This window comes from Squalius cephalus, assembly GCF_949319135.1.
Source record: "Squalius cephalus genome assembly, chromosome: 24".
In the NCBI taxonomy this organism is placed as follows: Eukaryota; Metazoa; Chordata; class Actinopteri; order Cypriniformes; family Leuciscidae; genus Squalius; species Squalius cephalus.
Window position 1 is genome coordinate 1834228 of NC_137145.1, and position 23762 is coordinate 1857989.

The window sequence follows — 23762 nt, forward strand, 5'->3', positions numbered from 1 at the left end:
CCACTGACTGCTAGAATAAATGAGAAACTGCTTTAGTGAGGTTGGACATTGATTCCTGTCATGTTTAGTGGGTCTGGTAAGTTAAACAGGCCGTCAGTGGCTTTGGTTCTGTCTCCTGTCAGTGATCATTGAGAAACCGACTTCCACTCCATGTGCAGCTTCACCCCCAAACTCCTACAGGCCTGCATGTGCATCTGATTAATTACGGTTCAAAAACATTTTGCTTTATTTACTGTCAGTGTGCAACATGTTATATAATTGCTAAATATTATATACGTGCCACATATTATATAATATTTTTATGCAATCACATTGTTAGCGGACCATTGCAAACAGCAGCTTCTAGAAGACAAGTTTTGTCCCCTCTTTTTCTGTGTGTGTGTGTGTGTGTGTGTGTGTGTGTGTGTGTGTGTGTGTGTGTGTGTGTGTGTGTGCGTGTGTGTGTGTGTGTGTCATGGGTTCTTTCCTTTGTATTCATTACTGTCATGTTGTTATATTATGTTTTCTGCAATAAAAAAGGACAAGTTTAAAATAAACAGTAACATAAGGTCTCATTTGTTAGCTTTATTTAATGTATTATCTCACATAAACTAAGAAATACTTTTTAAAGCATTTATTCAAGACACCTCAGGTGAATGGGCAACACAAATTCAACTAATATATATCACCATGATCACATTAAGAATTGAAAACATTTTTGTAAGTTTTCTAAATGCTATGTTTAAATATGCAAATGAAGCATCATATAACTACACATACACTAATTTGCATTAATTTGCAGAAAATAGATCTCAACATTGGATGAAGCCAGGTTCAAAATTCTTGTTTCATTTTGTTGACATATTAGAGTTAAAGTTTTTTACTGAAGGGATTTTGAATATCTCTATTTATCACTAAATAAATCTGAAAAATACTGTCAACAGACAGAAAAAAATACATTTTCACCATGTTTTGGGGAACAAAATGTTATAAATCAGACGAATGATATATGAACAAACCCCTCAGTAAAAACCTTCAGAATTTATACAGGAATAAATCTGTAAATTTTGGTGTATGTAAGTGCTGCTGAAGTGGAGAAAAAACTCTTTAAAGATATGTATTGTCATTGACAGTCGCAAATAGATCAAATTAAATTAAATAAACACTTAAAAGTTATTTAGGATGTTTTCTTCCACTAGTCTGAAATAACACAAAGCCAAAAAGCCCATGCTGTGCCTTAAGAGAAATACAAGTCAGTTTGTTCATGTTAGTTAATGTTAACATTTCAACTCAAAACTCAAAAACATATTAGTAATTGTTAAAATTAACATTACCTAAAAGAAAAAAAACTGTAGTCTTTATTCATTGTAAGTTCATGTTAACTCATTAAGTTAACTAATGAAACCTTAATGTAAAGTGTTAACAATAAATAAATAAACCATGCAAAAATAGACTTTAAGGGATAGATCAAGTATTTTAAGGCAAAATATCAAATGTATGATAAAAAAAATCAAATATCAAAATATAAATGTTCTTCTAAAACATTCTTCTCTATCACATTTTTTTCCCACAGGTTTCACAGACTCAGACCTTTAGTGCTCATAAGAGTGTGTTTTGTCTTTAGAGATTGTCTATAAGAGAGCGTCATGGGACTGAAGAGAGAGAGAGTGAAAGATGAACTAAATGTAAAAAGTGTGTCACAAAAGTGTGTCAGTAGAGGACTTTGGCTGAATGCACTAGATATCATCCAAGACAGAGAAAGTCACTGACATTACTTCACAACTTCAGTCTGTAAGTGCTGAAAACAACATGATCCTCCACAATATCTGACTCCAGTCACACTGCAGCTATCATATCTGATACATCAGGCTTTTATGGCTCATTTAGTATATGAAATAGTGAGAATATGGAGGAAAAAACAGCTACATTTTATTCAGAGACTCAAACTGAGCAAAAATATGCAATTTTGTGCAGATTCTGATATTGATATGGATAAAAAGGGATTAAATTCTGATGCTTGTAATGTAAGTCAATTAGATCTTTATAACAGTATAGCAGAGACTGACATAAAATGCATATAAATATCAATATCTGCACAATAATATGTCTTAAGATTATATTCAAATGCTTAGTATTATGATCAAAGCTCTGTAGTTTTCAAACATATAATGCAATGCAATACAGTACATGGATGATTGAGAGATGAACAAATACATTTTCCACAAAAGCCTGATGATCATAATTGATACTCATGATTTCTCTTATGTCTGGATAATCAAGTAAACCGAAGTTGCTTCAGTCCAGTAAGTGTTCATCTTGACATATTATTAACAATATCAAGGTTATTCTTAGATTTACTTGATAAAATCAGTGCAGATTTGACAGCAGAAAGTTACGTGAAGCACGAGCTGAAGAAGGACGTTTGTACGATTATACTAAAGGACTTTTACTTGCTAAAAGAGTCTAAACGATCAATCAGACGACAGGAGTGTAAGAGATTGAGTGCGACAACTTTTTCAAAGTTTATTTAGAGGACATTTAAAGGAGTTCTAAATGGTTCAATACAGTGTCACTCCTCTTTTTAAACTTGTTTAATCTCATCCCCTTAACATAACCACTAGTTTCAACACACTACTAACTAACTCAACCAGGCCCCACCTCTTTATTCTGCGTATGAATTATTTAAATGAGGAATATTGTGACGTGTTCGATCCCGGAAGAAACTCAAGACTACAATGGAGGCGTTTCAGGAGTTCAGAAACACTGACACTAGGCGCGTTTCCATTACATTTTTGCGCAAAACTTTTGCGATTTTTTCTAAATGTCGACAAAAAACGATTGCGAAATGACGGCGTTTACATTAACCGATGTTATGCGACTAAAACTTAATTTTTTCCTCTTGCAATCAGTACAATCATTCCAAAAACCATGGCAACGGACGTTGGTGGGTTTATGTACTATATCCCAGCCACCGCACTGGCCATTATTATTAATGGAAGGAGATGTATGTGTGTTATCCAATCATTAATGGTAAGGAACGACCCTTATTATACTTGAGAGCGGCTCATATGAGGAGTTTCTCCCTCATTTCTGCTTCGAGGTCTTGATTGTGGCATTTCTTTGAGGTTTAGAATCCATTATTCCTGTAATTCTTTGTCTTTTATGAATTTAATAAAGTCTCGTCTTCTGTCCAAACACACCGCGTCATCTACGTCAGCTGACCTGTAAATGTTTCCATTGCAATTTTGTGAAATATTTCTTTTTCGAATTGCCTGAAAAACCCCCTCATGCGAGCGTAAAAACTTTTTTGCAATAAATGTGAGTTTTTGCGAAATTGATGTGTTTCCATTGGGCGTATATTCAATTCGCAATTTCAATATGTGCAATTTGAAGGGTAACGGAAACGCGGCTAGTGACACAGATATAGAGAATAACTACATCAGCAACATGAATTGTCCTCTTTAACATGTTCACTTTTATATTTAAAATGTGGTTTCACTCCCAAAACATGGCAGTGTGTGTGAAGAAGCTGCAGTGTGTGTGAAGAAGATGCAGTGTGTGTCCGCTGTCATCATCTATTACTGATGGCAAAATGTCCCTTTCAGCAAAGACTAAAATAAATCTGTCAGTATGAAACCACGTCAAGACTGGTAGACTTCAACAGTACAAGTAAAACAAATGACACAAAATCAGCAGTGAGACGCGCAAGCAGTGACGCATAATGTAAGAGTTATTAAGAGAAAGAAGAACAAACATTTCATATTAAAGAGATGAAAACTCACAGAAAAGAAGAATCACAAAATCTTCTATGTGGTTAAATAGAGAATAAATGGAGATTTTTGCTTTAGGTCTCCTGAGAAAACAACCCCGGCTCTCTCACACACGTCTCAGAAGAGATCTTAACAATGTCTGAAACTATTTCTGAGATATCAAAGTAACCTGCAATCAACAGTCAGAGATCTCAGTATGAGCTCATCAAATCACATCATTTTTTATGCCCACCAAGGCTGCATTTTTTTGAAATACAGTAAAAATAGTGAAATATTATTATAATATATAATAACAGTTTTCTGTGTGAATATCTAGTAAAGTGTCATTTATTCCTGTGATCAAAGCTGAATTTTCAGCATCATTACTCCAGTCTTCAGTGTCACATGATCCTTCAGAAATCACTCTAATATGAGGATTTGATGATCAAGACACATTTATGATTATTATCAGTGTTGAAAACTGCTTCATATTTTTGTGGAAACCGTAATAAACTATTGAAAAGTTTAAGTATTAAGACTTATTCACCAAGAACACATCAATAGATCAATAGTGACAGTACAAAGATTCTATTTCAAATAAATGTTGTTCTTTTGAACTTTCTATTCATCAAAGAATCCTGAAAAAACGTACCAGTTTCACAAAATTCTGAAGCAGCTGTTTCCAACATTGATAATCAGATCATCATATTAGAGTGATTTCTGAAGGATCATGTGACACTGAAGACTGGAGTAATGATGCTGAACATTCAGCTTTGATCACAGGAATAAATTACACTTTACTATAGATTTACATTATAATTATATTTTAATGTTTTACTGTATTTTTGATCAAATAAATGCATCTTTGGTGAGAATGCTCTTTCAAAAACATAAAAAAATCTTAATTATTCCAAAATTTTGACAGCTACTCTATTCTCTCACTGTATGCAAACTATATGACATTTTTAGGAGAAACATCTGAGGCCAGGTTAATACTTCAATGACATATAATTAAAAACTCATTAGTTTCCTAAGCTTTAAAAGAGCAAACTCTGGGAACTCGTGCTTAAATTCTCAACTACAGTTAGTTTGCCAAAGCCTTATAATAATAAACGATAACACTTTACAATAAGGTTCATTAGTTAACATGAACTAAGAATGAACAATACTTCTACAGCATAGTTAATATCAGGGGCGTAGAATTTAGTAGGGACGCTAGGGACGTGTCCCTACCAATATCCAGTGACACTGATATATCCTTAGCAATAATTTCGATCAAAACTTAAAATATATTTATATTGATGTCCCCGTCCCCACCAATTTCAAAATCAAACCTACGCCACTGGTTAATATTAATTTCAACATTTACTAATACATTATTAAAATCAAAGGTTGTATTTGTTAACATTAGTTAATGCACTGTGAACTAACATGAACACACAATGAACAGCTGGATTTTTAACATTGACAAAGATTAATAAATACTGTAACATTATAGTAAATACATTAACTAATGAACCTTATTGTAAAGTGTTACCGAATAAACCCACCTCAGATCTGAACATTGAACATTGCACTGGGAGTATGAGAGCGACAGGCCTACCTAAAGAAGGCATACATGACCAGCATGTTCCCGATCACTCCCACGGCCCCGATGATCGCCACGAAGAACGCCACTATATAGTGTGCATGATCGGGAACGTCCACTTTCCTGAAGAAACCACGATCCATGTTCACCGGCTCCTCCATTCCTGTGACGACGACACAAACGTCACTCCATCAAACCTCATTAACATCTCAAAGAGTTCATGAAGTGTGCCAGACAAAGTTTTGGATCTGTAAGATTGTTTATGTTTTTAAAAAAAGTATTTTCTGCTCACCAAAGCTGCATTCATTGATCAAAAATACAGTAAAAATAGTGAAATATTATTAGAATGTAAACATCTGTTTTCTATGTGAATATCTAGTAAAGTGTAATTTATTCCTGTGAATGTTCAGCATCATTACTCCAGTCTTCAGTGTCACATGATCCTTCAGAAATCACTCTAATATGAAGATTTGATGCTCAAGAAACATTTATGATTATTATCAGTGTTGAAAACAGTTATTAACATTTTTATTTCAGGATTCTTTGATGAACGGAGAGTTATCTGAAATAGAAAGCTTTTGTAACATTAAACACTACCCTTCAAAAGTTTGGGGTCAGTAAGAATTTAAATTTTATTTTTTGGGGGAATTAAAAAAAAAAGAAATCAATACTTTTATTCATTAAAGATGAATTAAATTCATCAAAAGTTACAGTAAAGACATTTATAATGTTACAAAAGATTCTATCTCAAATAAATGCTGTTCTTTTGAACTTTCTATTCGTCAAAGAATCCTGAAAAAGTTTTTTTTCTACACTGATAATAATCATAAATGTTTCTTGAGCATCAAATCATCATATTAGAATGATTTCTGAAGGATCATGTGACACTGAAGACTGGAGTAATGATGCTGAAAATAAATTACATTAAAAAAAAATATTAAAATAGAAAACAGTTATTTTAAATTGTCATAATATTCAACAATATTACTTTTAGTTTTTTTTATTTATAAATGCAGCCTTGGTGAGCAGACGATACTTCTAAAAACATTAAAAATCTTACCGATCCCAAACTTTTGACTGGTGGTGAACGTTCTGGCACGTTCTCCAGGAGAACCTCTTCACGGTGACCTCTCACATGTGGCAGAATGTGAAAAACACATCTTTTCTGATGCAAAAGCTCGGTTTAATGTGGTTATAGCAGTGTTTTTTTGCTTTGAGCTCTTATCTGTTGCACAAGCGTCCAAGAACGGCGGTGCATGTGATGCAAGAGGCTTAAGGGAAATAAGAACATGCTCTGTTTGTGCTCTTGACCTTCCTGTTCTGCGACGCCAAACTGAGATTCGCCTCGAGCTCCAGAAATATGGACAAAGCAATAACACATTCTGCAGATATACTAAAAAAATGACTTCTTTTAAAAACATAGCAAATAGCACGGCTTATGTTAAATGCTTTAGCTTTAGGATGGAGGTTCAACAACACAGAAGTTACAGCTCACCATGAAATCAATTTTTACTTTTTTTTATGGAATATTGCAGTGTTTATTATAAATGATTTATCGGTGCACATCGTTATTGTGTTGAATTCATGTTCCTGGTAATCTTGACTCAGAATATCTTCCTCTTGCAGCATCTCTTCTCTTCTCTGATGATGTGGGCGGGGCAACCTGTCACTCACATGAGATCAGCCAATAGCAAACCACATCCATCCAATCAATTCCCCACGGACAAAATCAAGCCCCGCCCACATTTGTTCTTGTTCCAGAAGCGCTTCACTCGGATATACGGAACAATAGGGAAGAGAAGACGAACGCAACTTCCAGACTTTAAAGTAGAAAACTGTTTAAACAGCAACGCAACTTTAAGGTGAAAGTTATGAAACTTTCTCGGGACATTGTAATCTTTTTTAAGGATTTTAAAAATCTTAAGATCTTAGAGTTTGTTTAAGAAAACAAAGATTACTGCAGTACGTTTTATAAGAAAATACTATTTCGGGGGTTTTTTTCTTTTAAATTTCACGGCAAATCATTTTCTACACGAGTAAGTCATTGAATCATTCAGTCAAATGATTCGTTCAAAACCGCTGATTAATTCAGGGACAAAGCAAGTGACTATGGCTGCGTTACAGATTACATTCATACTATATAAAACATACTTTTTTAGCGGTCACAATAAGCACCGACTCAAGAGAGTGTGTGATTTCAGACGCAGCTCTTCTTTATGAGTGAGTCGTGAGTCGGCATTAATCAAGACTGATTCATTCAGAAACACAGATTCACACATCAGTGTTGCTCGAAGACCTGCGATGGCTCTGCTGTGGATTTATTTTACACGATTTTCATTGGCAAAATTGAGCAAAACAGACAATATTCTGAGTCTAAAATATAAGTCACCTAATATTAACTACTTGTTTATTGAAATCACATTTCCAAACGTCCTGATATTCAGGAAAACAGCACTCTTTCCAAAAAGTGAACAGTTGGATCAACTTAAAAAAATTACTTCAATTGGTAACACCTAAAGAAATTAAGTTTTCTCAACTTAAATTATCACGTTTTTCACGATAAAATATGACAATTTAAGTTGAGAAAACTTAATTTCTTTAGGTGTTACCAATTGAATTGTTCACTTTTTACAGTGAGAGCTTGTACAGAGACATTTTTTGCTCTTTTAACGTCGGCGTCCTGCAGTGTTTGAAGATTTCTAACTTTCGCTATATGAACTGAAGCCCTTCAGTGGCTGATAAAGCGTCCCGTGGCTCTGAGTATCGATTAGTTCCCGCTAACGGCTCCTGTCTGAAGGTGTGGAGAACATGTCCTCTGAAAAACCCAGGTGGACGTCTCTGCGTCATCTCATCAAACACACACACAAAGCAGATCTGAGGGAAGCTGAGAGACATGCTGTGATCTGAGCATTAGCTTAGCAACATGCTAACACCAAAACCCTATTGATGAAAAGGGATCACTCTTTCACCTCACATAAAATGTGTTGTGCAGGAAAGCTTGATAATTGTAATAATTTAAATTGGGCACAGACAGTGACCCTTACGATTAAAGGGAGTAATTAAACCTGCCAGAGAGAGTGATTAAATGACCCATCTGTGTAGGTGCCATAAGAGGATTTATTTTTATTTATTTATTTAATGTTAATGTGATCAAAAAACATTGAAGTTAAAGGCTCCTGTTCAGTAAAAGCTGATTCGTGGAAAGATGACACTTCACTGTAAACACTTTAAGTTAACAATTATCAAGCTTTCCTGCAGCTCAAACAGTGGAGCGTTGGCGCTTGCAACGTCAAGGTCATGGGTTCGATTCCCAGGGAAAGCAAGAACTGATAAGAATGTAAATGTGTACTTTGAAATGCAATGTAAGTTGCTTTGGATAAAAGCGTCTGCTAAATGTAAAGTCGCACTTAAAAATGTCTGAATTACATGCAAAACAAGTGCCAACATTTTTGAAAAAGCTGAGCAACTGAGTGCAGATTCAGACACTTCATTCAATGCAATTATGTTGCATGTGTGAATGAATTATGTTGCATGTGTGAATTATGTTAAGTGTGAATGAAATAAAATGTTTAGTGTCAAACCAAACGTCAGTAACCACTCAACGCTCTCTGTAAAGTGTTGGGACAGAAATGGGTTGATCACATAAACTCAAAGTATCCAAATGGATTGAAGATGCTCAAAAAGGTCAGACTATGTTCAAATCTGGGAGATGAAAATAATTTTTTCCATCTCACAACATTAAAATAGCCAGCCAAAGACCTCATGCGGACTGGAACAACAAGTGACCTGCGTCACCCAAACAAACACAAACACAGACAGAAAATAATCAGCTCACAATGATTTCAATTAAAATCGCTAAAATTATGAGTAAAATCATCATATTGCTATTTTTGTATTTGATATCTAATCTAAAAGAGGCATTTTCCAAGCAAACGGAATGTTCTAGAACTTTGGCGTCAATGTTCTCTTGAACTTATGAACAAACGTTCTTCTAGTAACAACATTATGTTCATTTAAAGTTGTCTGGTTTTTAATAACGTTCTCAAAATGTGTCAAAAATGTTACTTACATTGTTCATGTAATTTATTTTTTTTTTCTCAGATGTTCATCTAATGATTTTCAAACGTTATTACTTGTTTCAGAACATTCTGAAACATTTTCCTTAATGTCTATAATATTTGCATACAATTTTTTTAAACCTTCAGGAACATTCAGAAATAATGTTTTCAGAACTTAATGTGAACGTTAGCAAAATGTTCTTAGAGCATAATTTTTGTTAAGTGTTATTTTAGCTTTGTTGAGATACTATTTAGTTTTTAATAATATTTTGAATTAGATTTTATGTTTATATTTTCCATTTTCATTTTAATTTCAGTTAAAGTAAAGTTTTTTTTTTGTCATTTTTATATATATATATATATATTTTTATTTTATTTTTTAATTCCTTTTTTTTTCAGTTTTAGTTATTTTAATACATCAATTTCAACTAAATCAAAATTGGAAATGCTGCCTTGGCAAATATCTGAAATAAAATAAGTTTAAGGTCTGTTTTATAATTTATTTTATTTCAGTTTGTGTTTAGTTTATTTAAAGTAATTAGGTTTAAGTGTATATATATATATATATATATATATATATAGAGAGAGAGAGAGAGAGAGAGAGAGAGAGAGAGAGAGATAGATAGATAGATAGATAGATAGATAGATAGATAGATAGATAGATAGATAGATAGATAGATAGATAGATAGATAGATAGATAGATAGATAGATAGATAGATAGATAGATAGATATGTCAGCCAAAATATTTAAAAAAATAAATAAAATCTACAAAATGTATTCCACATTCAACAGACAGAAAATAATCATAAGATCACAATGATTTCATTTCTGACATATTGAATTAAATTGTTCAAAAGGAAGACTAAAATCTTTATATGGCTATATTTTTGTACTTTATATCTAATATAAAGTGATGTTTGGTAACCAAAATAATGTTTTAATAGCCTACATGAAAAAGGTGAATAAAAATATTATCAACAGAAATTGTTCCTCATTAAACAGAATAAATGTAAAGTGAACAAACACAGACATAAAATCACACAATAAGTTTGTGACGACATATTCAACTCAGATTGTTCAAAATGATGACTAAAATATAACTTTACATCGAATATAATGCCCATGAACAAACAAAATGTTAAATTAAATCTACAGAACGTATTTCAATAGTCCGAGAGAATGAATGTGAAGAGTTTACCTGCTGTTCTGCGTCTGTGTGTGTGAGCCAGTGGCGTTTGCAGGGAAATCTGTTGACATGAGCGCAGTGGTGTGTGTGTGTGTGTGTGTGTGTGTGTGTGTGTTTATCAGTGTTCTTACAGCTGGGTTTAAATGTGAGCGGCTCCGGCTCTGCTCTAATCCAACAGTGACGAGCTTCACTTACTACTGTACACTTACAGTCAGCACCATTCAGCACACTGAGTCTCTCACACACACACACACACACACACATCGACTCAACTGCAGGCTGATGCACACGCTCCATTGATTTTCTATACACTACTGTCACTTTCAATTGCCCACAGTTTGTTCATCCTGACTGATAAGATGACTGTAATGTCAGTGCCATGCATGTTTAATGCAGATGTCAATGGAGGATATATATATATACAGTCAAACCAACATTTATTCAGACACCTTCAACATTTCTCACATTATCACAGTTTATTCGCTATAGTTTAGAAAATGGTAATAAAATATGAGCAGAACTCAGTTGATATTTGACTGGTTTTGTCCGTCCTTCTGTTAGACTGTCTCACACATGAATTATGTTGAATATCTGTCAGCTGTTAAATTTAACTACACAATTAGATAATACCAGTTTAGCTCAACCAATCACCAAGCAATGCTTCATTGTGTTCAGTCTGTGTGTAAAAAGAGCATTAGCAATTAAAGAAAACACACTTCAGCAGAACATGATCAGCTCAAAGTGTCGAATCATTAAAATGTATACATTTTACTGGTCGTCACTATGAAGAATTTTTAGGTATAATATGTCACAGTTTACTTTATTTTGCTCTCCTCACTTACATAAATGAACTATAGTGTCCTGCACACACTAGTGAAAAAATTTCAAAAATTACATCTGGTGTCTGAGTCTGAATAATGTGTGGTTTGACTGTATATATATATACAGAACGCATATGCAAATCCGCCCATAAACCTCTTATTTACCAAAGCTGCACAACACTTTTAGAGAGCTCGCTGTATTATGCAAGAAATTATACGGTCTGACAAACACTGAGATGTTACAGAGAAACAGAGAAGAGACACGTCATCACATGCAGAACAACATCGTATGGAAAAATGGTAACACTTTTCCAATAAGGTTTCATTTGTTAACATGAATTAACGATGAACAATACAGCATTTATTAATCTTAGTAAATGTTAAAGTGCCCCATTATGCTGTTTTAAAGGCTCCTAATGTTGATTTGGAGTCTCCTACAACAGGTTCACATGCATCAAACGTAAAAAAAAAAAGAAAAAAATTTAATTTTCTCACAATATAAATTGTTCAATGATTCTGAAACGACTCCTCTGATGAATCAATCTCTCTAAATCCCTCCTCTCCGACAGATGCTCTGCTCTGATTGGCCAGACGTGATTGGTCTATCAGTAAGACAGTAATAACGCGAGTTTGCCGGAAACTTACACAAAACTACATATTTTGAACACCCGGTAGGAAATATATACATCAGTAATTATTCATACTTACAGGTTGTGATTCTGAGGAGCAAGTTAGTCCAGATGAACTGGGTACCGACCCATCTTTCAAGAGCCAGCGTTAGGCGAATCCCGCATTTAGCGAAGATTTGAGAAGCAGTCGTCAGTAAAATGCCGGTCAAGTCGCGGACGGACAACGTACAACATAGACGGACTTTATATGCAAATGTACTGTATCTTCTAGTGATGTACCGTAACGCACAAACGACTCGTTTCGCCGGTTCAGAGTCGATTATTTCTTTTGGGAGACAAAACCTTTATTTATTATGCACTTTCGACTATACAACTTTGCAGGACGTTTGCATTCATGAACAGCTATATTACACACTGCATGAAAGTGAATATTCAGAAAAATATAATAGGGGCGCTTTAATTTTACCATTTACTAATGTTTTTTTTTTTTGGTTTAATATTAAAAGTTGCATTGTGAATTAACATGCATAAAGGTTAATATATGCTGTATTGATATATTGCTCATTGTTAGTTCATAGAGGACCTATTATGCTTCTTTCCATCTCTCTTTAGTGTGTAATGTTGCTGTTTGAGCATGGTAAAGGACGACAAAGTTCTTCTCTATATCAGTGTCAGTGTTTCTGAACTCCTGAAACGCCTCCATTGTAGTCTTGAGTTTCTTCCGGGAACGAACACGTCACAATATTCCTCATTATAATAATTAATGCGCAGAATAAAGGGGAGGGGCCTGGTTGAGTTAGTTAGTAGTGTGTTAAACTGGAGGTTATGGAAAGGGGCGGGACATTTCCCAAACACACGCAAAGCTCTTGACCAATCACAACACACTGCTCCAGCCGACCAATCAGAGCACAGTGTGCTTTTCAGAAGGCGGGGCTTCATAGAGACAGGAAGTAAACAGAGCGTTACTGACAGACTGGGAAGAGAGGAGCCGCAACAATGGAGAATATGGGAAAATAATCAACATTCACACAGGAAAACCTGTTCTAGTAGAGACCAAAAACATCAAGACTTTGTAAGTGGGCACAATATGGGCTCTTTAACTAACGTTAACAAACAAGACCATATTCTAAAGTGTTACCAGAAAAACTGAATACTTTTCTTTGTGGAAGAACTTCAGTTTACAACTAAAATTCCTAGATAATCTCAGTAAATAGTGCTCAAAGTCTTATATAAGGGTCATGAACGAGTCCCATCGGTAAACTCTCGCCGGGCCAGGATGAAACTGGACAGCACTGTTGGGAGCTTCAAGCTTTTAAAATAAGCATCCATGTGTGAAGAGACTCCTTAGAGACAAACGCCTGCACAGATAAAAGCTTACCGACACCAATCGGATCACGCTTCAGAGTCGAACACTACCTGGCGCTCTTTCACCCTTCCATCGGCTTCGCTTTAACCCACTAATAGTAGTAGCAAAGCGATGGAGACTGATGTGTGCCTGAGAGCATGAGGAAATGCTGAAACATCACAGGCACTTTACCTTGAAGGAATCAAACCATTTGTCACGTTTCTAAAGAATAACAGTACTAAACAACAGAACTACACCACTGTGTGTTCAACATGTAGACAATATCAGTTGAAATCTAGTGTCTCCACTAAATTATGACAGTTTGGGGTTTGATCATGTAAATAAATCTATATTTCATCCCAATCAACTTCTAAGCACTCTCAATGGGCCACTCCTGATAAACATTTAAATGTTTAAATTGTCTATAAACATTTATAGTCAATAATTGACCCCCTAAAACTTAAAAATCCCTTAAAACTTATCTTTGATCACCAAAATAAAATATGAATATGCAAATGAGCCCCGCCTCCACTCACTCACTCAGCTCAGAGATCCACTGGTTGATGATCACACGTTGATCTGATTGGTTACAAGGTAGTTTGTGACGTCAGAAACACCAGCGATTTCAAAGCGTGTTTTTGAGACTGTCTTTGGTTCACTGCAGTTTTAAGGAGGAAATACTCAGCAATGCTGTCGACTTATGAATTTACACATGGTTTGTCTTAAAGCATATTAAAAACACCACATAGACATATAAACAACATTAAAAGCTTGGTTTTCACCACACTGGGACTTTAACAATTTATGGCCATTATTAAAAGAAATATTCAAGATTGTTGCCCAGAAATCATGTAATTTTTTTGTTTCAGAGTTGCAGCTCTATTATGCAACAGAGATTTATTTTTTATAATTTAATATAAAAAACTTGTGGCCACTACCTGAATCAATTTAAAAGGGTTCTTCACCGCAAAATCGACTTTCAATAAAACTTGGCTGCCTATACAGTAGAAACGTGAATCTTTTTTTGAAATCGGTAGAGAGAGCGGAGAAAAAAAAAAGGCAGGAAAACTTCAACTCCCATAATGCACTAGGCATGTTGCCGCCCAAGGCCACTCCCACCAGTCTGCTACAGATACGCTTAGCCAGAGTCAAATACCACCTTGCTCTAGTAGGAAATACTAAGTAAACTTTTAGTCAAAAAATGGTGTCGACAGCTGTTGCCATAGTGTTTCATTAAACCATAATGCTGTTTCAGTGATAAAACTACTCGTAAAATCACTGTTCTGTTAACAACGCTCTGATGATCCGACTGTTCGTGGGCGGGGATAATGCGGAAGTACAATCCCTGAAGTTCACAAAATCCCTGGAGATAACATGGTTCATGTACATATACTAGTACCAAACTCAGTGGGTTGAAAATCGGCAAAATTACACTTTGGGCCCTATCTTGCACCCAACGCAATTGACTTTGAACACAGACGCATGTATCATTCCTATTTTGCACCGGACGCACAGCGGACTTTTCCCTCCACAGACGCACGTCGGTAAATTAGGGAATGAACTTGCGCTCCCGGGGGCGGTTCAGCGAAAAGAGGAGGCGTGTTCCGGCGCAAACGTTCCCTGGTGCTATTTTGCAGTTTCAGAAAACAATTCCGCCACTGACCAGGAGAAACCTCGTCTAAAGTCAGTGGTGTGTTGCGCATGTTATTCAGATGCTATTTAAAGGCGCATGCTTGGCCATAATCAATGTAGCATGTGCACAACGCGCATACACTTTGCTTCTCTCATCTACACACAGACGCAGCAGTTTTCATTTTTAGAAAACCATACATTATCCAAGGAAAAATATTAACACACGAGGGAAATCATTGTTGTGTCCATGAAGATGTGAAAGAATAGGCATAAATCTAGCTTACACATTTACCCAAATTATCATACGCCTGTTTAACCAAAGCTAATTTGGGTGTGTTTTTCCATCCCCAATGTCACTTCTCTGTGTTTTACGGCCCTGACGAGAACGTTGCTCTCCTCGGCTGTGAACCGTCATTTATCCCGCCGGTATAATAGCAACAGCGCCCGAGATCCATCCAACAAAGTTACTTGCGTTTCGCGCTTGATACTTGCGTTTCAGATCGTTAAAATAGGGCCCTTTGACTCAGATTGACGGGAGACGAGTGACTGCTGAAGTTAAAATACATTAATGTGTCTTCATTCAGCTGTTTTGGTCACTTAAAAAACTAATCTTGACATGTAGTTTAACATTTAAATATGAATCTTCTCGCTGTCTGTGTGGATGTTCTGAGAACACATCATATTCTGGGCCAAATAATGAACATTTTCCCACGAATACCAGCATGTTTTTCCCTGTCTCAGCCTTTTCAAAAACTCAGTGCATTTTATCTTGAAATAAAACAAAATGTCAAATAAATACTGCAAAATTATGATTGTAAACTTCTAATATTAAGCTTTGAGTAACCTGAAAACATCTAATCCAATTAACATACACTCTTAAAAATAAAGGATCTTTCTTGGCATCGATGGATCCATGAAGAACCTTTAACTCTTTCCCTGTCATTGGCAGAATTTTCCGGCTTTCCATGTTTTCACTGTTGTACAGTAGGGGGCGCTATATAGTACAGAATCACCTGATCAAAACACAGGAGAAGAAGAAGCAGCAGAAACGAGCGATAGAAGCATTGCTGACGCACGTCAAATATCATCAAACATTAAACAGCATATAAATCAAAACTGCTAATGTTCCTGAATGAAATGTTGAATCCGTGACCGACTGAAGCTTTGAGGTGTTGATGGACTCGATCGACTGCATCTGTGTTTTGATCATCGCTCTGAAGTCTGAATCCTATCCGGACCAAATCTTTGACAAAAACAAGATTTTCTCAGCTTATTGTTGCTTTTTTCTGAAACTTACCCATATTGTAAGTTGTTGATAAAAAGTAATGCATGAAGCTAGAATAATTGTTTTAGTTTGTTTAAAAGCAGTGGCTCTGTTCTTTCTTTTGAAATATTGCATGTTCAGATATTCATACAACAAAATATCCTGGGGGCCATAAAATTTGTGGGAAAAATGATCAATAATGCTGGCGCTGGCTGGCAACTTTTAAAATTAAAATAGTAAAAAAACGCTTGCAGGGAAAGAGTTAACATCCAAGGAATCTTTTCATTCCACAAAAGGTTTTTTATAGTGGAAAAAAGGTTGTTTAAAATATTAAAATGTTCTTCACACTAAGAAAACAATAACTGTTCACTGAAAGGTTCTTTTGTGGAACCCAAAATGGTTCTTCGATGACATCACTGCGTCACATCACTTCTAGAACCTTTATTTTTAAGAGTCTATCAACATATTGATCAAAACCATCACATTATCCGAGCAACAGGACAGTGATTACAGTAAACTTACTAAACTTATTACAGTAAAATAATAAGTGCTACATGCAAACTAACCTCTCACTTGATAAGATGTGGTCGGTTCAGATGAGCTCAAATACATCCAGAGATGCTCAGACATCAGCGGAGGAGAGTGTGTGAGCCGTGTGTGTGTGTCGTCTGACTGATGCACACACACTGGTGCTTTCCATCTACTCGCTCTGACGACAGACAGATATTGCAAAGGGAACAATCACTTTACTATTGCTCAAATGTCTTCTTGAGGAGAGACGAGCTCTTCTGCCACACACAACATCCTTGCAAATACACAGCGAACACGAGTGGCTTTACACAAACAAACTCACATGTGCTGTCACTCAAAGAAGAAAACAATTAAATAGTTCTATAGAGAACTCTAGGGTTCTTGACTCAATTTTAAAGAATATTAATGCAAATAAAGGTTGTATGGAAGCTTGTTCCGCCACAGCATTAAACATTTGAAAAAATAATTGCGACTTTTTATCTCACAACGAGTTATGAAGGCAGAATTGTGTGATATAAAGTCGCAATTGCAATTTATTTCTTCGTTTATTTCTCACATTTCTGACTTTATAACTCGCAATTTATTTCTTAGTTTATATCTCACAATTCTGACTTTATAACTCGCAATTTATTTCTTAGTTTATATCTCACAATTCTGACTTTATAACACGCAATTGTGACTTTATATCACGCAATTCTGATTTAAACTTGCAATTGTGAGATAAAAAGTCATAATTGTGAGATAAAAAGTGCAATTACCTTTTTTATTTTATATTCTGTGACGGAAACAAGCTTCCATAGAAATGTCTTAAATCTTTGCATAATGCTTTCAGGTTTAACAGGTTATTTCTATATTTTCCATGAAGTGATCCCATGATGGGAAAAGGTTCTATATATGAAGCGCCTGACGGAACCTTTAAAGGTTCCACATAGAACCTTTTCTTCTGTATAGTTTGCATTAACTGTGGTTGATCATAAGCATATGAAAAGTTTATATCCAAAAGCCTCTAAGTATGAAATGTTCTTGTAGAATGATCGTTTTTATCAAGCTCGTATATTTAAGTTCAGTAATTTCACCTAAATGACAATGCATAGGTAATTTTCATTGCCATTTAAGTGAATTTACTGAACTTAAATATACGAGCTTGATAAAAATTATCATTCTAGAAGAAAATTTCAGACGGCACTTAGAGGCTTTTGCATCTGAACTCTATGTTCACTCATACATGATATGGCACTCGTATCATGTCTGATCACTAGAGATGGTCCTTTGACGTTCACTGATTCATGCAATTTCAATGTAACTTCATCTGAGCATTCAATAGAAAAGCAATGAGTTGTGAAGAGAAACAGTGTGTTGCTGTAGTGCATTAATCAATATATGTGTCAATGACTTCTCTAAGTGAATGGAGGATGATCACTCTAATTGTGGACTCGTGATGAATGTTGCATCTGAACTAACGTTTTGTGTGATTGCATTGATTCTTTAATGTACTGAGCACCTAAAATATCCTAATGATCAATCACAGAGGACCTCGGAGTCATGGACGACACACTATAGATGCTCTTCAATGGATGTAATTGTGTTTGTGATGAAATGAATACAGCAAGGACGTTGACATTGATTGTACGATTGTAACACATGCTACTTGTCCTTCCCCGAGGACGTATTGCGGCAAAACAAGTCTCTAGTGCCTGAAAACTCAGAAGACTTTTGAGTAGCCTAGTGAAAAACACAGGCTTCGCCGCGGCTATCTTGTTCTGTTTGAGTGCAGAAATTTCCATACAGAAAACCAGAGAGATGCCGCTTCCGTGAGGGAAGAGAGAAAGTGAACACAGGACATCGATCGAGTCAGTAATGAACAGCATGGCTTTAATTAACTTGACAAATATGTCATTGACAGCTGCAGCAAAAGGCCTTCAGGATCCCAAACACGCCACAGAATCACACGCTTTCAGCATCACACCACAACACCGGACTGACACTCGGCTGCTATTACTATAAAAATATCTCCATGCCTTAAAATATGTAACTCGACACCCTTGTCTCATTTAGTATACGTGGTTCTATGAATATGCAAATGAGCCCCGCCTCCACTCACTCCCTCAGCTCAGAGATCCACTGGTTGACGATCACACGTTGATCTGATTGGTTACAAGGTAGTTTGTGACGTCAGAAACACCAGCGATTTCAAAGCGTGTTTTTGAGACTGTCTTTGGTTCACTGCAGTTTTAAGGAGGAAATACTCAGCAATGCTGTCGACTTATGAATTTACACATGGTTTGTCTTAAAGCAGATTAAAAACACCACATAGACACATAAACAACATTAAAAACTGGATTTAACACAGGGGGACTTTAAATTCATGCGCCTTATAATCTTTAATCAAGCAGCGACATCTCATCTCTTCTCTGATGATGTGGGCGGGGCAACCTGTCACTCACATGAGATCCACCAATAGCAAACCGCAACCATCCAATCAATTCCTCACAGACGAAATCAAGCCCCGCCCACATTTGTTCTTGTTTGAGAAGCAGTTTCACTCGGATACACGGCACAATAGGGAAGAAAAGATGCGTCCAACTTCCCGACTTTAAAATACTGTTTGCATGTCCAACTTCAAAATGTCTTTCAGAGGATGAATTTTGAGTGATTAAAGGGATAGTTCGGCCAAAAATGATATTTAACCCATGATTTACTCACCCTCAAGCCGTTCGAGATGCATATGTCAATCATTTTTCAGACGAACACATTTTCAGTTATTTTAGAAAATGTCTTAGATCTTTCAGTGGTTATAATGTGAAGTTAAGGGGTCCACCTCCTTCAAGTCCAAAAATGTGCATGCATCCTTCACAAAAGTAATCCATCCGGCTCCAGGGGGATAAACGAAGGCCTTCTGAGGGTAATCCGTGCGGTTTTGTCGTAAAAATATACATATTTAAAACTTTATAAATGAAAATATCTGGCTTCCGGCAACAGTCGACGCTCGTTCACGGGAGATGGATGCCGGTGTATGACGTAGGACGTAGTGTAGGAAGCGCCGTGACGTAGAACGAAGTACAGCTAAATCAAACGCTACGTCCTACGTCATACACCGGCATCCATCTGCCGTGAACGCGCGTCGACCGTTGCCGGAAGCCAGATATTTTCATTTATAAAGTTTTAAATATGTATATTTTTACGACAAAACCGCACGGATTACCCTCAGAAGGCCTTCGTTTATCCCCCTGGAGCCGGATGGATTACTTTTGTGAAGGATGCATGCACATTTTTGGACTTGAAGGAGGTGGACCCCTTAACTTCACATTATAACCACTGAAAGATCTAAGACATTTTCTAAAATAACTGAAAATATGTTCGTCTGAAAAAAGATTGACATATGCATCTTGAATGGCTTGAGGGTGAGTAAATCATGGGTTTAATATCATTTTTGGCCGAACTATCCCTTTAAGCTTTCGAATTGATTACTAAAATGTGTGAAAGGGAAAAAAGCGCCACAGACAGTTCATGTTTCCAGAGCGTCAGTCATCCCTGTGGCATCGTTCACCATCTACACTCACACACACTTCTTAACGCCCCGAATGGCTGTCGGGCACAGAAGGGCCATCGGTCGGTGTGTGTGTGTGTGTGTGTGTGTGTGTGTGTGTTTCACAGGCCTGATAGACGGCCTCTGGCAGGTTTTGCTTCGGGCTGGAGACGAATGTGACAAGCATTTCTCTGTCATCCCGAGACGCCACACAACATGAACATGCGTCAGGAAACACTTATATAATGTGCAAAAATAAAAAAAAATAATAAAAAAAGATACATTCTTACATCTGTCCTAAAACCTTTGGAGCATTTTTAAAGAGGTTTGATCAGTGTTTTAGCTCATAGTCCTCCACATTTGTACTTTTCATGTTGTTTTGTTTGTCTTGGTTATGGTTTATGCTGCTATTTTACTCAGGTCCCTATTGGAAAAAAAGTAGGGCTGTCAAAAGATTAATCTCGATTAATCGCATCCAAAATAAAAGTTTGTGTTTACATAATATATGTGTGTGTACTGTGTATAATTATTTTGTATATATAAATACACACACATGCATGTATATATTTAAGAAATATTTGCATACATATACTGTATATATATTTATATAGTTTATATTATATATAAATATATATATTTTTATATATAAATAACACATTTTTCTTAAATATATACATGCATGTGTGTGTATTTATATATACAAATTTAATTATACACAGTACACACACATATATTATTAAAAACAAACTTTTATTTTGGATGCGATTAATCGCGATTAATCTTTTGACAGCCCTAAAAAAAAGAGATTTAATTATCTGACACCCAGTTTTATTACTTCCAAAACCATTACATGATGCACTGCATATGCAGAGATTTAATATACCTGTACTATAATGCTATAACAAAACACACTATAATAATTACCATAGTAAAACACATTTCTCAATTTAGGACTTGAGGGCAAAACTTGGCATGTTTCTTGATGGCTAAACCATCAAATCAAAATCATGACATCAAAATGAACATGAAAACAGAGATGGTATGTGCAGTTTAAACTAAAAATTTTTATCATATAGATCTTTACGCTCACTAGGTTCACATTTATTTGTTAAAAAACACAGTAAAAATAGTGAGATATTCTTATAATGTAAATCATCTGTTTTCTATGTGAATATATATTAAAGTGTAATTTATTCCTGTGATCAAAGCTGAATTTTCAGCATCATTACTCCAGTCTTCAGTGTCACATGATCCTTCAGAAATCACTCTAATATGATGATTTGATGATCAAGAAACATTTATGATTTTCAATATTTACCAAGTGCAAAGGAATTTGCAATACCAGTCACAGCCACTAGATGGTAATGTTTGCAAAATAATTGAATCAATGAACTAAAATACTCCAGTAAACTACAGGACTGACAGGATATATATATATATGTATAATGTTGTATACAGTATCTCCAGTGGGCAGTACGCTACGCTACTTTATTCTTCTGAATCACAGTAACTTGAGTCATTGAGCCTGCAGGGGTCAGAGTTCAGAGGTCACATGACTCACCTACATCAGCTCGACCCCGGGGTCACGGCCACATGTCAATCATACCTGACCGCTGACTGACAGACCCTGATGAGTCCTGTGGGTTCACAGAAAAAAAAAACTCAGTTAAATTAAAAACCCAATACTATCATGCTACTTACAGTATTTCTACAGTATAAATAGTTTAATAACTTTCTATGTATATTTATAAATGTTTACTTATCACAATGTATAATTTCCCAAAATGCGCAGAATACAAGCAAAGCACCGCAATGCAAAAAATGCCGAAATACAATATTTATTAAATATATATATATATATACATTCAAACCAACATTTATTCACACACCTTCAACATCTCTCACATTATCAGAGTTTATTCGCTATAGTTTAGAGAATGGTAATAAAATATGAGCAGAACTCAGTTGATATTTGACTGGTTTTGTCCGTCCTTCTGTTAGACTGTCTCACACATGAATTATGTTGAATATCTGTCAGATGTTAAATTTAACTACACAATTAGATAATACCAGTTTAGCTCAACCAATCACCAAGCAATGCTTCATTGTGTTCAGTCTGTGTGTAAAAAGAGCATTAGCAATTAAAGAAAACACACTTCAGCAAAACATGATCAGCTCAAAGTGTCGAATCATTTTTGGTCCTAAATGTTTATAAATGTCACTGGTAGTCACTATGAAGAATATTTGGGTATAATATGTCACAGTTTACTTTATTTTGCTCTCCTCACTTACATAAATGAACTATAACTGTCCTGATCACACTAGTAAAAAAAAAATCAAAAATGATATCTGGTGTCTGAATAATGTGTGGTTTGACTGTATATATGTGGGTTAGCGTTTATCGAGTGTTTCTATTGTGAGCCGCAGTTGAACACACTTAAACACGCCGCACTACAGACGAACCATCTGTGTTTACCTTTTCTAAAGCTGAGCTCGTTTTACCCAAAGCCTCATTAGAAATACAGTCCAAATACCTATTTATCCTGAACTAATTACTGTAAAGTACTTGAAGCGGAACAGAACAAAGGCTTCAGTTACTCCAAATATGTTTCAGGAAAAAAAAGAGCAAACAGACCAAACGCCGCTGGAGAGAAACCTTATATTGAGGCCAAACAGAAATCTATTTTAAGAATTAAATAAACAACTAAATAAAGGCGGATGTCATAAAAACACATGTGCCAGATTCACAATCATGTGTAAATGCAAGCATAACAAAGAAGAACATGCAAATATTATTAGCATTTTAAAAGGCCCAGATAACGTATATTCTGAACTCTTTACAATTATAATTAGAAAGTGTGTTTAGATGCGGATATGCTTTGATTTGTAGGAACATTTTTAGTTGTAATGAACTCAATTTTACTCTATTTTAAGGCATGCAGGAATGGCTGTGCGCTAAAACCAAGTGAGCTCCCTACATGGGCAGCACTTTAAGGCATCATAAAAGTGTTCCTGACTCAAAGATTGTATTTATGCGTCCTTCAAACGAGGAACATCACATGCATGCATAGCAGACAAGACAATCCCACAATGCATTGTGAAAACACTTAACAAAGTCGCCCTGTAGTCAGTCATTTTATCCCTTAAATCTCATCTTTGATCACTAAAATTAGTTTTTTATGCCTTAAAACATCTTGAATGTAACTCGACACCCTCGCCTCATTTAGAATGCGCGGTTCTATGAATATGCAAATGAGCCCCGCCTCCACTCACTCACTCAGCTCAGAGATCCACTGGTTGACGATCACACGTTGATCTGATTGGTTACAAGGTAGTTTGTGACGTCAGAAACACCAGCGATTTCAAAGCGTGTTTTTGAGACTGTCTTTGGTTCACTGCAGTTTTAATAGAGGAAATACTCAGCAATGCTGTCGACTTATGAACTTACACAT

General features: G+C 35.7%; 2 protein-coding genes across 4 annotated transcripts in view; both read right to left on the reverse strand.

Annotated features, from left to right (window-relative positions):
* bmpr1bb (bone morphogenetic protein receptor, type IBb) overlaps positions 1–23762 on the reverse strand; it is a 283072-nt gene that overhangs the window by 214327 nt on the left and 44983 nt on the right. The window lies entirely within an intron of this gene.
* The window catches only part of opn4xa (opsin 4xa), a 58343-nt gene that overhangs the window by 17103 nt on the left and 17478 nt on the right, over positions 1–23762 (reverse strand). The window contains exons 2-3 of one of the 3 annotated variants that reach the window (XM_079860696.1): positions 21872–21947; positions 5332–5479 (exon numbers count right to left, since the gene is read on the reverse strand). In XM_079860696.1, coding sequence (XP_079716822.1) covers positions 5332–5477 — 146 coding nt within the window. In that variant the 5' untranslated portion in view covers positions 5478–5479; positions 21872–21947. Of the gene's footprint in view, positions 1–5331; positions 5480–6376; positions 6507–10574; positions 10764–21871; positions 21948–23762 lie in introns of those variants that run through there. The other 2 variants (XM_079860694.1, XM_079860695.1) reach the window with 2 other exon arrangements.